Genomic DNA, 12,440 nt, shown 5'->3' on the forward strand with positions numbered 1-12,440 from the left:
CCTCAGTACAGGAAAAGACATGGACCTGTTGGAGCATGGAGAAGGACCACCAAAACAACCATAGAGATGGAGCACCTCTCCTGTGAAGACAGGCTGAGAGACTTGGGGTTGTTCAGCCTGGAGAAGAGAAGGCTCCAGGGCGACCTTATTGCAGCCTGCCAGCGCCTAAAGGGGACTTATGAGGAAGACAGGGCGTTTTAGTAGGGCCTGTTGCAACAGGGTAAGGCGTGATGATTTTAAACTAAAAGAGAGTAGATTTAGACTACATATAAAGAAGATGTTTTTTATGATGAGGGTGGTGAAACACTGGCACATGTTGCCTAGAGAGGTGGTAGATGTCCCATCCCTTGAGACATTCAAGGTCAGGTTGGATGGGGCTCTGAGCAACCTGATCTAGTGGAAGGTGTCCCTGCTTATTGCAGGGGGTTTGGACTAGATGACCTTCAAAGGTTCTTTCCAGCCCAAACCATTCTATAATATTATGACTGTATATCACTGCTCTTTAGTGGCATAACAGATGTCCTCATGTGCTGAAAGATTTCCCTGTGTCAGCCAAGGATTTGCTTTGCAGCTCACTACAAACGGGTTCAATGTGCTCAAAAGAGCTTGAGCACTCAGGTGCACTCCGTTTCCCTGTATGGTCAAAGGTTCAATGGTATTGGGCTTGAAGATGATGAAATAAACATGGGGGTGACATTACCTGTCCATGTGATAGATTTGCAATATTAATGAGATAAACGGACAAAGCTATGTGAACACTTCCTTCCTGCTCTTTGAGTCACCTTTTTGTGTGAGGAGTAGAACACTCATGTGGTGCACCATTAATGTAGGTCCTATCCTTTTCTGTCATAAGATTGAAGTTTGGCTTGGGCTGCTGGGGAGGAGCAAGGCAACGATCATCTACACAGTCTACACGAAAGCCCCGTAGTCATTAGTGCATTACAGGAGTCATATTTTAAAATATCCTGCCTTTTGCTTTCTGGAAATAGCAGGGTTACTTCTTTGCAGCGTGGGAAGCTGTGGAGGCTCAGTTCAGATTGTTAGAGGTGGACAGGAGTGTACAGTTTGCTCACAGTCAACCGTGGCCTGAAATCTAAAAATCTTAATTATGTAAATAATCCTAAGGGCCAAATAAACCCAGACATGTCACTCTGATTAGCATGGAGGTAGCCTCCACTAGTGTAAAGTAAATTAATGTGTAAGTGTGAATGGATTATTAGAATAAGAAGCATTTTAAGCTTTGGTATTTTTAGAGAGATCACTACTGACTGAACATTTTCATCTGCCTGGAGATATTAGTTGGTTGCTCCATTGCTACAGTAAAGGTAAAATACAAGGTATTTGCCGTGTCAAGAGAAGGTGAAATCTATTCCTGCCCATTGAGTCGATTGCCTGTGTTAGTGTCTCTGCCTTTCATCAAAATAAGCCCCAGCAAATGCTTCTGGTGTACCTGGGAGGAGATAAATTATGCGGTCCAGATGAACACTGGCATCGAACTCACAGTGAAAAAATGTGCTTGGGCCTCCAGGACAGGGATTATCTGACATTCGCCAGTTCTCAGAGGTACCTGCTGTCTGCCTAGCTACGGCATCCAAAACCACCAGGAACAGGCATTCTTGCTTATTGATGCGATAGGTTTTTTCCATCAGTATTGTCCTCTACCTAAGTCCTCGTTGTTTACGAGCAACATGAAAAATGCAGAGCATTGGTTGTTTTCCAGACCATCTGCAGCTGTGGGGTGTTGCCTGTCCCTCCACACTGCTGTTGGCAGGAGGGTCGTGTGTCTGCAGGCAACATAATATTACAGACGTTCTTGGGCCCACAGGTCATCCTTGCTCTGTAGGTCTGCTTATATCATGCTTGTGGCCAGCTTGGAGGGCTGGCAACACAGAAAACATCCTTGAGGTTCACTTGAATAGATTATGCAGATGTGCACAGTGATTTGGTGGCTACTTGGAGGACATAACTATGTCTCTACTTGGACTGAGCTTTATAATCTTTTTCTTTTTTAGGGTCTACAAGGAGAAAGAGGAGAAAAGGGAACACGAGGAGACAAGGTATTCCTGCTGCATGGTAGGAAAAGCCGGGCTGCTCTTTGCTTTTGCCCATTAGGTGAGGCGGTCTGCCAGGCCAGCAGCTCTGCAGGGTGATGGACGATGGAGTTTCCTCACTGCACTGTACCTCCTGGTGCTGTCTGGGAACGACCTGCCATGGGAGTGCAGGAGGGCTTTGTGGATCTCTGCTGTCTGCTAAGTGACTTCTTGTCTGTGTGTAGCCAGGGATGGGGGGGGGAGAGGGAGGGAGTGGAGTGAAGGTCTACCATTGGGGAGATCTAGTGGGATGTCCACATTCTGTGCACCACTTCAGAGCTTTGAATGACTACTGACCGCTGCTGACCGTGTCTGCATCCAGCATTTTCCCATTGCACTGCAGTTGCTGAGATTATCCAACTTCCTATGTTTCTGTCTTCTCTCATCACCATAAGCTTGGTAGTAGTAAGTACCAGGTAGTTTCTGTGTTAAAGAATTCAACCAGCTGGTGCTGCTTCCCGGTTTTCTGCTCTCTCCTGTCTGGGAGTAGCCGTTTTACAGAGCACAGGACATGCTGGGATTTGAACCATGTTTATAGTTCAAGAAAGAGACCAAATGCCTGTTATACCTGGACTAAGCATTTAAAAGGAGAACTGGGCAGACACAAAGTCTTTGTTATTTCAGTTTGCTTGTTGTGTTTGGAGAGACCTCCGATGTGCAGACACTTCAGGTGCAGACCTGTCAGGCGGTGCTCGAGGCTGCCCAGAAATGCCACCAAAAATGTGTTTTGCCATCCCTGCCGGGAGAAGCGAGTGCTGGCCCACTCCTGCACCCCAGCAAGCAGCTGGAGATGGGGCATCACCAGACTCTTGGTCAGACCCAAGTCACTCCTTTTGTCACGTTGGCAAAACAGGCAGCATGGCCTTTCTCATCAGCTCCGAGTGGCTTGCTGCCCTGAGCGATGTACTGGCCTGCTTGTCTCAAGCTGGTCCTGAGACAGGAATATCTCAGTGTTGGTCAGGCAGCTTTGCCTCTGTTCAAGCCGTCTTTAGTCATATCCAGCTACATGTTTGTGCAAAGAAGGGAGTTGTTAGCATGGCCTTGTTTCCATTTCTCACTTTCCATCTCATTCTGGAGAAGAAACCCCAGTGATTTACACCAAGCCTATGGGAAAAATGATCAATAGACCTTTAGTGTGAGATACTGTGTTTTGCTTTACCGTGTGTTAAGGTGTCTGTTCCCAGTGTCCATTTTGTTGTTCGTGATGAAGTAGCCATGATCGTGTTTCTTATTATCTATCCCCACCATTGTAGCTAAAGCAAAAGGCTGGATCATACTTTTATCTTCCTTGTGCTTTTGCCTCAGCCCTGGCTCAGTGTGCTGTGTCTAGCCAGTGCCTTTGCTGCTTTTCCGGAGGTGAGGTTCTCTAATCTGCTGGAATATTTGGCTCCTGGAAGAAAATCCATCTTTCTGACATCACCGTGATGGGAGAAGAAGCTGGAGCTGTGTGTGGGCAGGCAGCTGACTAAGCTAGAGGAAGATTAAAGTGGGGAAGAAATGAATTAGGTTTTGTTTCATTAAAAGGATATGCACAATTAGAGCTCCCACCCACCCACCTCTTTTTTTTTTTTTTTCTTTTTTTTTCTGGAGCAGCCAGATCTCTGCTACAACAATTGTACTCTGATTTTTTTCCAGGCCTTAATGATGGTCTCAGAGCACCTACTGCCATCGCTTTAATTTCTACCAGTCAGTACTAGTGTGAAAACAGTGGGCGTAAATTCGGCGGGCCAAATATTTTCTTGTCTGCTCTTCAGTCTGTAACTTGAATACTGACACCTACGCAACCTGTGTTTCTTTGTGCCTAGGAAGAGAAATGTTTATTATATCAGATGAGAGCATTAGCCCAGGCACTGAGTATTGGTCTATTGAACCTGTACCCTAGTATCATAAAAACCCTAAAGATCCCATAATACATCTTGCTGCTCTATTCTTATATCCTGGGACCTCAGATGTAATTATTGAGGTTTTAGGGGGATTTTTCCAAATCCAGTAGTAGTATTGGTTACACGTGCGCTTTAGGAAAGCCACTGCACGTATGAGTGATCTGTCATGTCCTTTTGTATCCACTGTGCCCACCATAGACGCTGGGACAGACTCTGCAGAGATATGCATGATGCACTTACCTGCCAACATCAGCCATATATGTATGTGATACTTGGCATGTTAATTTAGGCATGTACAGCAGTTCAGCACGACATGGGGCATTGCTTTTGCTGCGTATGCATATGTCCATGCTGTAAATCCTTGTCTGCTGTATTGGAGAAGAGCTCATGTAAGGAGGCAGCAGGGTTGGTCTGCTGCTGCCAGGTTCCTTGTGCAGCGGGTTTGCTCTCTTTCAGTCTTTCTCAGGGCTCTGCAGACTTGTAGGGAATAATTTTTCCAACAAATCATTACACTTTCTAACTGGTAGGGGTCAGAAAACAGCACTAAAGTTTCTGTGGAATTGACATTTCCCCAAGTTGCTTATGACTCTTCACCATTTTGTTCCAGTGGTTAAAAGCAGAAAAAACAGTAGAGCACAGGAGAAAGAAATTGGGGTCTTAGAGTGAAAATTTTAGAATCAGATTTTTATTGTGTTTGTTCTTTCTTCTGGGGGGAAAAAAATCCTGACAAAACACCTTTTCCTAAATAGCCCTTTTTAAAGAATGTAAAAATAAGAAAAAAATACTTATAATGAGAGATTTTTCTGAAGAAACAACTAAAACCACAATTATTTGGAGTGTTTTCAAACAGGTTTATTCTATATATTTGTATAAATAATAAATTCGCCTTTCCCAGCCCCCATTACTAGCAGTAAGAACATTGACGCTTTTCTGTTTTGGCAGCTAAAATAGCATGTGTGAAGTACTCATTGCTGCAGTGTATTGATGTTAAAAATTCTTCTGAGAATACACTGCACATTTTTTCAGCAATCTACCAGACTGTTGCTTGCTGAAAGTCTCTCAAGTTCAGGATACTGGTAGTTCAGTCAGTGCAAAGAAAACCATTAATGTGGAAACAATTGCCCAAAAGAAAGTACGTATGGATGTCTGATGTACTCTATAGGGTACAGAGCTCTCTAATTTCATTCCTCAGATACATAATTTTGAAATAACATTTATGGTGCAAGACTGATTGTCTTCCTAAAGGGGAAAAATAAATAAATTGATTTCCCAAGCCGTTTCTGACTTGTTGAATCAATGTAGTTTTCAAAAGGAGCTAATTAAATCCAGTGCCATAAGTGTGGGTTTGCAGATAATAAGAGGTCTAACAGGGATCCTGTGGGATAGTAATCAGAATTTACTTCATTTCAAAAAATGAAGTAAAACTAATATTTTACTCTGTTTGTAGTTGTAGAATTTGCTTTTACATGCACATTTATGTTAGCAGTGGCACTGTGTGTGTATATTTGATGATTTATATTCAGCTGTGTGTGCAGGATCCAAGCAAAATCAGTGTTTCATTTTACAGAGCAAGAGAAAGCCTCTGATCCAAAGAGTTTTAGGCTAAAGAGGCAGAAATAGATAAGGGCCACAATTTGTAAGAGAGAAGTGAAGTTCAGCGGGAGTATGTCATTGATCTGATCATCATTTCTATTGAGGATCTGGATTACAAAATATGAAATACGTTAAGCTTGAATGTGGAAGTACAGTGGAGGTTAGGGTCAGAATTCAGAATGATCTTGAAACCACAATCTCCCAAAGCAGAGGGTGATGTTGTGAAAGGGCAGCTGCAGGATGCTTAATACACAGGTTGGGAACATCTGATTAAGGAGCTGTCCTGCAGAAGAGAGTTTGGGGTGAAGTAAACATTATTCTGGGCTTTAAACAAAAGAAGACTCTCTAAAATGTGAAATAATCTTTCTACTCCAAGTTAGCCTCAGCTGCGTCCAGTTTTGGGCATGTAGCTACAGTGAAGACATGGGACAATTGGACAGCGCACAAATGGGAGCAACAAAAATGATCAGAGGTCTGAAAGACATGCCCATGAAGAGTATTGAGGTTGTTTAGTCTAGAGAAGGGGGGGGGGGGAGTTTTTTAAGTCTTCAAATACATAAAAGGCCATTGTAAAGATGAAGAGAACAGTCTGTTCTCTGTCGGGAGTTAGGGAAAGGCATACTGGTCTGAAACTGTACAAGAATAAAACAGGTTTAGGTACAGGAGAAAAAAAAAAAAAAAAACAACAACCATATCTTCAAGTATTAAAAATATAGTAGTGGAATAGATTGCCTGTGGACTTCGTGGACTGTCCAGCTCTGAAGACATACTGGAATAGATTAATTGTTCCCCTAGGTTACAGAAAGCAAAGGTGAAAAATGAAAGGTTTTTCTTAACTGAGTAAAAATGAACTGTTGCTGCATTGTGGCTTCATTATTTTTGTAAGAGCTGGTGTTCTCCTGGTGCACTTTGTCCAGTTTGCATGAACCCACCTCAGCAGGCAGAGGAAGGGTGCTGATGTGGAAAGCTAGCACACAACTTCTTCTGGTCACAGCAGCTTTTCATAGTACAGATGTGGGGACTTCAGCCATTTTCTTTGTTAGTCTGGCTTGAATTTCTCTCCTTACTCTTGGAGCAGCTAACACAGCCATCTCTTGCGGAATGGTGGTGTAAACACCATGGACTTGAGTTATAGTGGTTCTTTCTCTTCTTTTTCCAGGGAGAACGAGGCCTAGATGGGTTCCCTGGAAAGCCAGGTGTGGAGGGGAAACAGGTATGTGCCACATACTTAACAACTGGAGGCTTTTCTTTGGAACAAGTGCAAATTGACTGTAAAACTGGGGCTTATCCTGGGTGGTACTGAGCTATGGAAGGACCCCACTGCATCAGCTGTTTTCATACTCCTTATTCTAGGCATCTGTGTTGGCATAGTATTCTTGTTTTGTTTGATTGCTTTTAGAATTAAATTGTAATGCAATATACACTTAAAAGAAATGCCATTCTTTTCAACATGGTAGGTTAGATGTTTGTCTTAGTTTTCATTAAAAACATAAGAAAGCGCATATAAAAGTTCAGCTGTTTAAGCCTGATTTTTATAAACTTCTTTTTCCCCCTCCCACAACATGAAAGGGAGATAACTGGATTTAATATATTTGGTTTGTTTTCTATAAGAAAGGCTTGGAACTATTTACATTTTTAAGACAAGATGAAACCAGAAAATAGTCTAAAAGTCAGTATATTTCTGCTGATTAGACAGATAATGCTTTTCTGAAGCTACTATCTCTAGATCCCACAAGACTGTTTTCATTACTCAGGGTATGATACCTAATGAGAGGCATCCTTTATTCTCAAGGATCTTCTGGTCTAAATACCAAAAGACAGAGTAAGAAGCAGAGGCTAAAAAGTGATTTGCCAAATGCATGCAGCTAATAATCATTGCCACCCTTGAGCCTCAAGCCTCTAGGATGCTGCGTCAGCATCCTATTCGCTAGCCCTTGCTGTTTCCCTCTCTGGAAAACATAATTTGGAGGCATGTTTTTGCAGTTAGAGAGGTGAAGGAGTTGCACCTCGAATCCTCAGGGTGGTTCAACTTCAGGTGGTTGATCCTGCAGGTCACACAGACAAAGCGGCTGATGGGGTCTGACCTGGACATGCTTTACAAGCATGGCAGCCACGTGCTGCCCAAGGGCCTTGCTCTCACTCTTTTAGCAGCTAGAGTTTCAATTCGATTTTGTTGGGAATTTTTTTTGTTTCCATATTAGACACTCTTTTTGTATTTAGATGGCAAGGTGTTGTGTCATTAGCAGTCTTAATCTTTGTTAAATCTGTATCTTTCTTTCTGTAAGGTGATAGACATTTTTGCACTAAATGTTCTTCTGCTTCTTCGTGGTGGTTTGGATGATGAATCGTCACTCTGCTCTGTTCCTCAGCCACAGTTTACCCTATACTGAGAATTATTTGTCTAGTTAGTGTTTATCACTATCCTTATAAGATGGAAATGTTTTCTGGTGCTAGATGCAGCACTGGAATCACGATGCACTATATTCACTATGCCCATTACATTCTTTACAGACCTGGTTTATGCTTGCAGCAAATGTAGATGAAGTGAGAAATTGCAGAGAGATGTGAAAGTGGATGCTGATTGTTTACTGCTTCTAAGGAACAATTCCTCCCAGTGACATCTATTACAGAAGCTGGGTTTTTCTGAAGCTTTATTTGCCTTTATCCTGTCTAGACACCTAGCAGTGGGCAAATCTTCACGCCTGAATTTTATCCTATATTTTGTGTCTGACACTGATGTACTCCCTGAACTCCAGTCCTTCTAAACCAGCTGAAATTGGATTGCTGTTATCGTGGCTGCTGTGGCATCTCCATCCTTATTCCTCCTCCCTCTCCATGCACCAGAGCCAAGCTGTGTGTTGTATTAGCACCTACCCCAGTGCAATGTGCTGCCGATACCCAAACCTACAGCCTTATGTTTCTCCTGCACTTCAAGGGAATAGCAACTGATGACCTGCAGTATGTAACCAAAGATTTTTCTCTTTGTTTTACCTGTTTATAGGGCCCTGCTGGCAGCCCAGGCCCTCCAGGTGCCAGTGGGACCAAAGGAGAAAAGGTGAGTTGGGATGGGATGCACAGGAGGGATCTGGACACATGTTTGTTGATTATTCCTTGGGCCCTTGGCAATAGAAATATCAGGGCTGTTGGCCTAACATTTATATCATTTGTGTACAAGTGAAGCTTATATGCATTTCAATGTTTCACTTTCCTGATGTTGCTTCAGTCTGAAATGGGTAAAAGTGTCTAGTTATAGCTCCTCTGCTCTTAGTTTAACCCTTGTAGTGGGACAGAGGGAAGTAGGGAGTAGTTTTCTACTGAGGAAGAGGAAATCTTCCTCACCTAAGAAAGGTGAATAGAAATGTCAATATGTTTGTGTCAATGCCGGTTTTCTGACCCAGGAGATGTAGAATGGACTTAGAAAGTGCCGATCAACTGAGCCCAACCCCCTTACCTGCAAAATAATTATTCACTGCTCTCAGCAGCAATTTTGACCTCATTAATTTACAGAGTTGATAGAGTTTCCAGGACAGCCATATGTTTCCCTCTCAGGTAGAGGTGATGCTGTGGTTTTGGTATTTCCTACCCAGTTCTTAGGCATGAGTGGAAAGGCATGCCCAGTTCTGGATTTTCTTTCTCCTTTTCTCCTCCAGATAAGGCAGTGAGCCTTATCCAAGAATGCAGAGATCAGAAGTAAATCTCTATCTCCCATTACTTTCCCACTCAGTTGCAACAGTTATAGGTGAGGTTTAAGAAGTACCTACAAGCAGTGTACTTCCACTGAGGTGATAAGCAGCAAGAAATTCTTTGTGCTTCAGCATGTGTGGAGTAGAGAGCAGTCTTGAGTTCATAACACTTCATCCGTATCTCTTGAAATGGCTGAATTTAGGGGTTCCAGAAGATGTTGAGCTCCTTTCTCCATTATTTTCAATGCAGCTGATGTGTGTCTCTTCAGTCCTTTTAGCATAGTATGGACTCTCTTTAGAATAAATAACAAATAGCAATTAAACATGTCTTAAGAGGAAAGAGTATGAATGATATGCTGGGTCGTTCAGAGACCTACATAAGTAATGAACAAATAGAGTATGAAAGGAAGCTATATAATAATTTTTGCATGTCTGTATATAAAGCAAAGGATATACCTTCTGGGTGCTTAGTCTTAAAACATAATAATGATGGACACTGCTGGAGAAAAATGGGCTGGAACAAACTGATAGCCTAGATGGCAAAAAATCACGTAAAGAGGATGTAGCATCTCAGTGTCCTGCAAACTTTCATAACATGATTCTTCTCTATAAAATGACTTTGGCAAAACTGTACCATTTCTCACATATTTTCTATTTGTGAAGATTTTTTGCTCATTAACAAACAAAAGCATTTTGGCCCCTTAATTCCATCCTGCAGACTCTGTTAGGGATCTAAGAATAAATCAGGTTTATTTGTGTGGTATGCATACACCAATTACAAGATTTTTGAAGCTCAGATTTAATCTTATGATGCATCCAGTGCATCATTCATTTTAAGTCACTAAATGTCATTAAAATCAATGTATAACAACACAGTAACAGAGAACACAACCAGTTCCTACATGTATTCATCTGCAGGACAGAGGAAACAGAGTTAATTGGGATTGCATGTTCATATCTATTAATTACAGCACGGTATTGAAAATAAGAATGTACTACAGTAGTCGGAAAACGTACTCAGAAGTTTGATTTTGGTTTATGTTATGTATTGTGCTATATTCTGTTCTGTGTTGTTTTGGTTTTTTTTATTTCTTTCATGTTTCCCTGCAGGGTGAACCAGGGCTTCCAGGACTGCCTGGCTCTTTAGTAAGATTTCTTTTTTAGATTTCTCAAACTCTGTAGGCATTATTGCATATGAGAAGAGAAGGTGGAAGCTGAAGGTGGGAGGACTTGATTGAGAGATGTTCTTAAATGTCTTTTAAAAAAAAAGTGAAGTTTAAGACAGTGAAGATTTTTTAACAAGGCAAGTGTTGGGTTCCAACATCAGATGCACTGCCACAATTTTGGGAAATTTTGAAATGTGAAGATCAGGACTTGAAGAGGCAATGAAGACATTGCCTCACATGCATCAGAGGGAGCAATACTGTGACAAGAATGTGTGGTTTCCAGGACAGTTGCTGAGTTGATTCCTAGTGGCCTTTGGAAAACAGAGCCTGTAAAAGTTATAAAAGCAAATGAAATTTCAGAATTTAGTTGAATTAATGAGTGCCTTTGTCATGGGCTGGATGTGAAAGTTGGGATGGGAGACAAAAAAAATGAATTTCTGATGAGAGGGGATGAGCTTCCCTCGACTTTTATCAGAAAAAGTCCCAGTGGAATATGAGACAAGTAAGACCTGTTGTGCTGAAATCGGGAAAGCAGTGATAAAAAAGAAAACGGAGAAAATAGGTAAGGGGCGTTGGTCTTTCCTGTGGCACTAGATTTACATGCCTTTGTGCATCTCTCTGCCTTCAGCAATGCCAGAGAAATCACTAGCAGAGATGTAAAGATGTCCAGAGGTTAGTATTGTCTGTATAAAGAGATCATTTCCAAGTGAATGGAGAAAGAAGATTTACTACAATGTATGCAAAGGAGAGGTCTAGAACCCAGGTCTGCAGGGGCTGGTAACAAAACAGTTGGGGAGTATCCCTTTTACTTTCCAAAAAGTAGGATTAAAATTAGGAAACAGCACTCTCAGACTATTGGTAGAAAGCGTTAAGGGGCTGGTAATACCATGACGTTAACTGTAGCACTGTGCCAAAGAAGGACTGGGTGCTAAAGGCAAGAATGAAAGCTGCCTGGTAATCATGAGAAAGGCAACAGGCAATTTCCTTGCTCAGAATGTAGTAGAAAGCAAAGGAGGGAGAAGGAGAGAGCTCTGAAATAAACCTGTTTGGGTAAGAGCTTTTTACTGTCCTGTTTAAATGTGAAATTAGTGACATGGCAGTCGTTGCCAAGAGATTTTGAAAGACACACATAAAACCTGAAAATGAGCTTAAAGTTCCAGGAGGCGGGTGGAGAACTGGTTGAACACACACCATATCCAAAGTCAGCCTGCTATTTATATGATGCCTTCTGCATCCAATAGATCTTTGTAATTTAAAATAAGACATGAGCTGGGCAATTTACTAACTTATTTATACCAATGAGATAATGAATTAAGTTCTTACTGTTTATACAGCCACACAAATCACTTCATAGGTAACTGGGTGAGCAAACCTCGTGGCAAGCTGAGCTGTTTAAATAGAAACTATCCCCCAGCCTGCAAAAGGATTTGAGGAGCTGTAGCAGTTAGTGTGCATCTTGAGGGAACGGTGAGGGGAGAAAAATACACTGTGGGGAACCGTCATACCTCTGGCACTTCTGCGCTGTCTTTCCTCTTCTTATCCTTTATGACTCTACATTTTTATTGCAGGTGCCTACTGAAGGCCTAAAAGGAGAGCAAGTAAGAGAGATTCAATATCTATTCTTCTGTTGCAAGGATACTTTCACGTAGCTCTGTTGCCTGATAGGTTAGATTTTGCTTTAAAATAATACATTAAATTAAAGTGGATAGAGCCATTGTCAGGCCATCAAGAATTAAGTTTTCTTATTTACAGTGGATAAAATTAATAAGAAAGGAAAAAGGGCAATGTCCTTTTCAGATTCGGTGAATCTAACATGAATGAGAAGTATAAACTGAGGTGTCAGCTATACGTTTCTTTACGTCCAGAGAAGTGTTAATATGAAACTTGAACTATTTGGACTTAATGCTAAGTTTGTCACTGAACGTGGGCACTCAAATAGGGTAGACACCTGTTGCTTCAGTCTGTTAGTCCTACATATAAATAAAATATATTTTAATTTTGACTTTGTGTTGGTAGGCATATAAT

At 41.7% G+C, this 12,440-nt stretch overlaps 1 protein-coding gene across 1 annotated transcript in view; it reads left to right on the forward strand.

Annotated features, from left to right (window-relative positions):
* COL22A1 (collagen type XXII alpha 1 chain) overlaps positions 1-12,440 on the forward strand; it is a 237,409-nt gene that overhangs the window by 136,123 nt on the left and 88,846 nt on the right. Inside the window, exons 17-21 of the mRNA XM_040588639.1 lie at positions 2,013-2,057; positions 6,726-6,779; positions 8,568-8,621; positions 10,360-10,395; positions 11,984-12,013. Coding sequence (XP_040444573.1) covers positions 2,013-2,057; positions 6,726-6,779; positions 8,568-8,621; positions 10,360-10,395; positions 11,984-12,013 — 219 coding nt within the window. The remainder of the gene's footprint in view (positions 1-2,012; positions 2,058-6,725; positions 6,780-8,567; positions 8,622-10,359; positions 10,396-11,983; positions 12,014-12,440) is intronic.

The sequence above is a fragment of the Falco naumanni genome, chromosome 3, assembly GCF_017639655.2.
Source record: "Falco naumanni isolate bFalNau1 chromosome 3, bFalNau1.pat, whole genome shotgun sequence".
In the NCBI taxonomy this organism is placed as follows: domain Eukaryota; kingdom Metazoa; phylum Chordata; class Aves; order Falconiformes; family Falconidae; genus Falco; species Falco naumanni.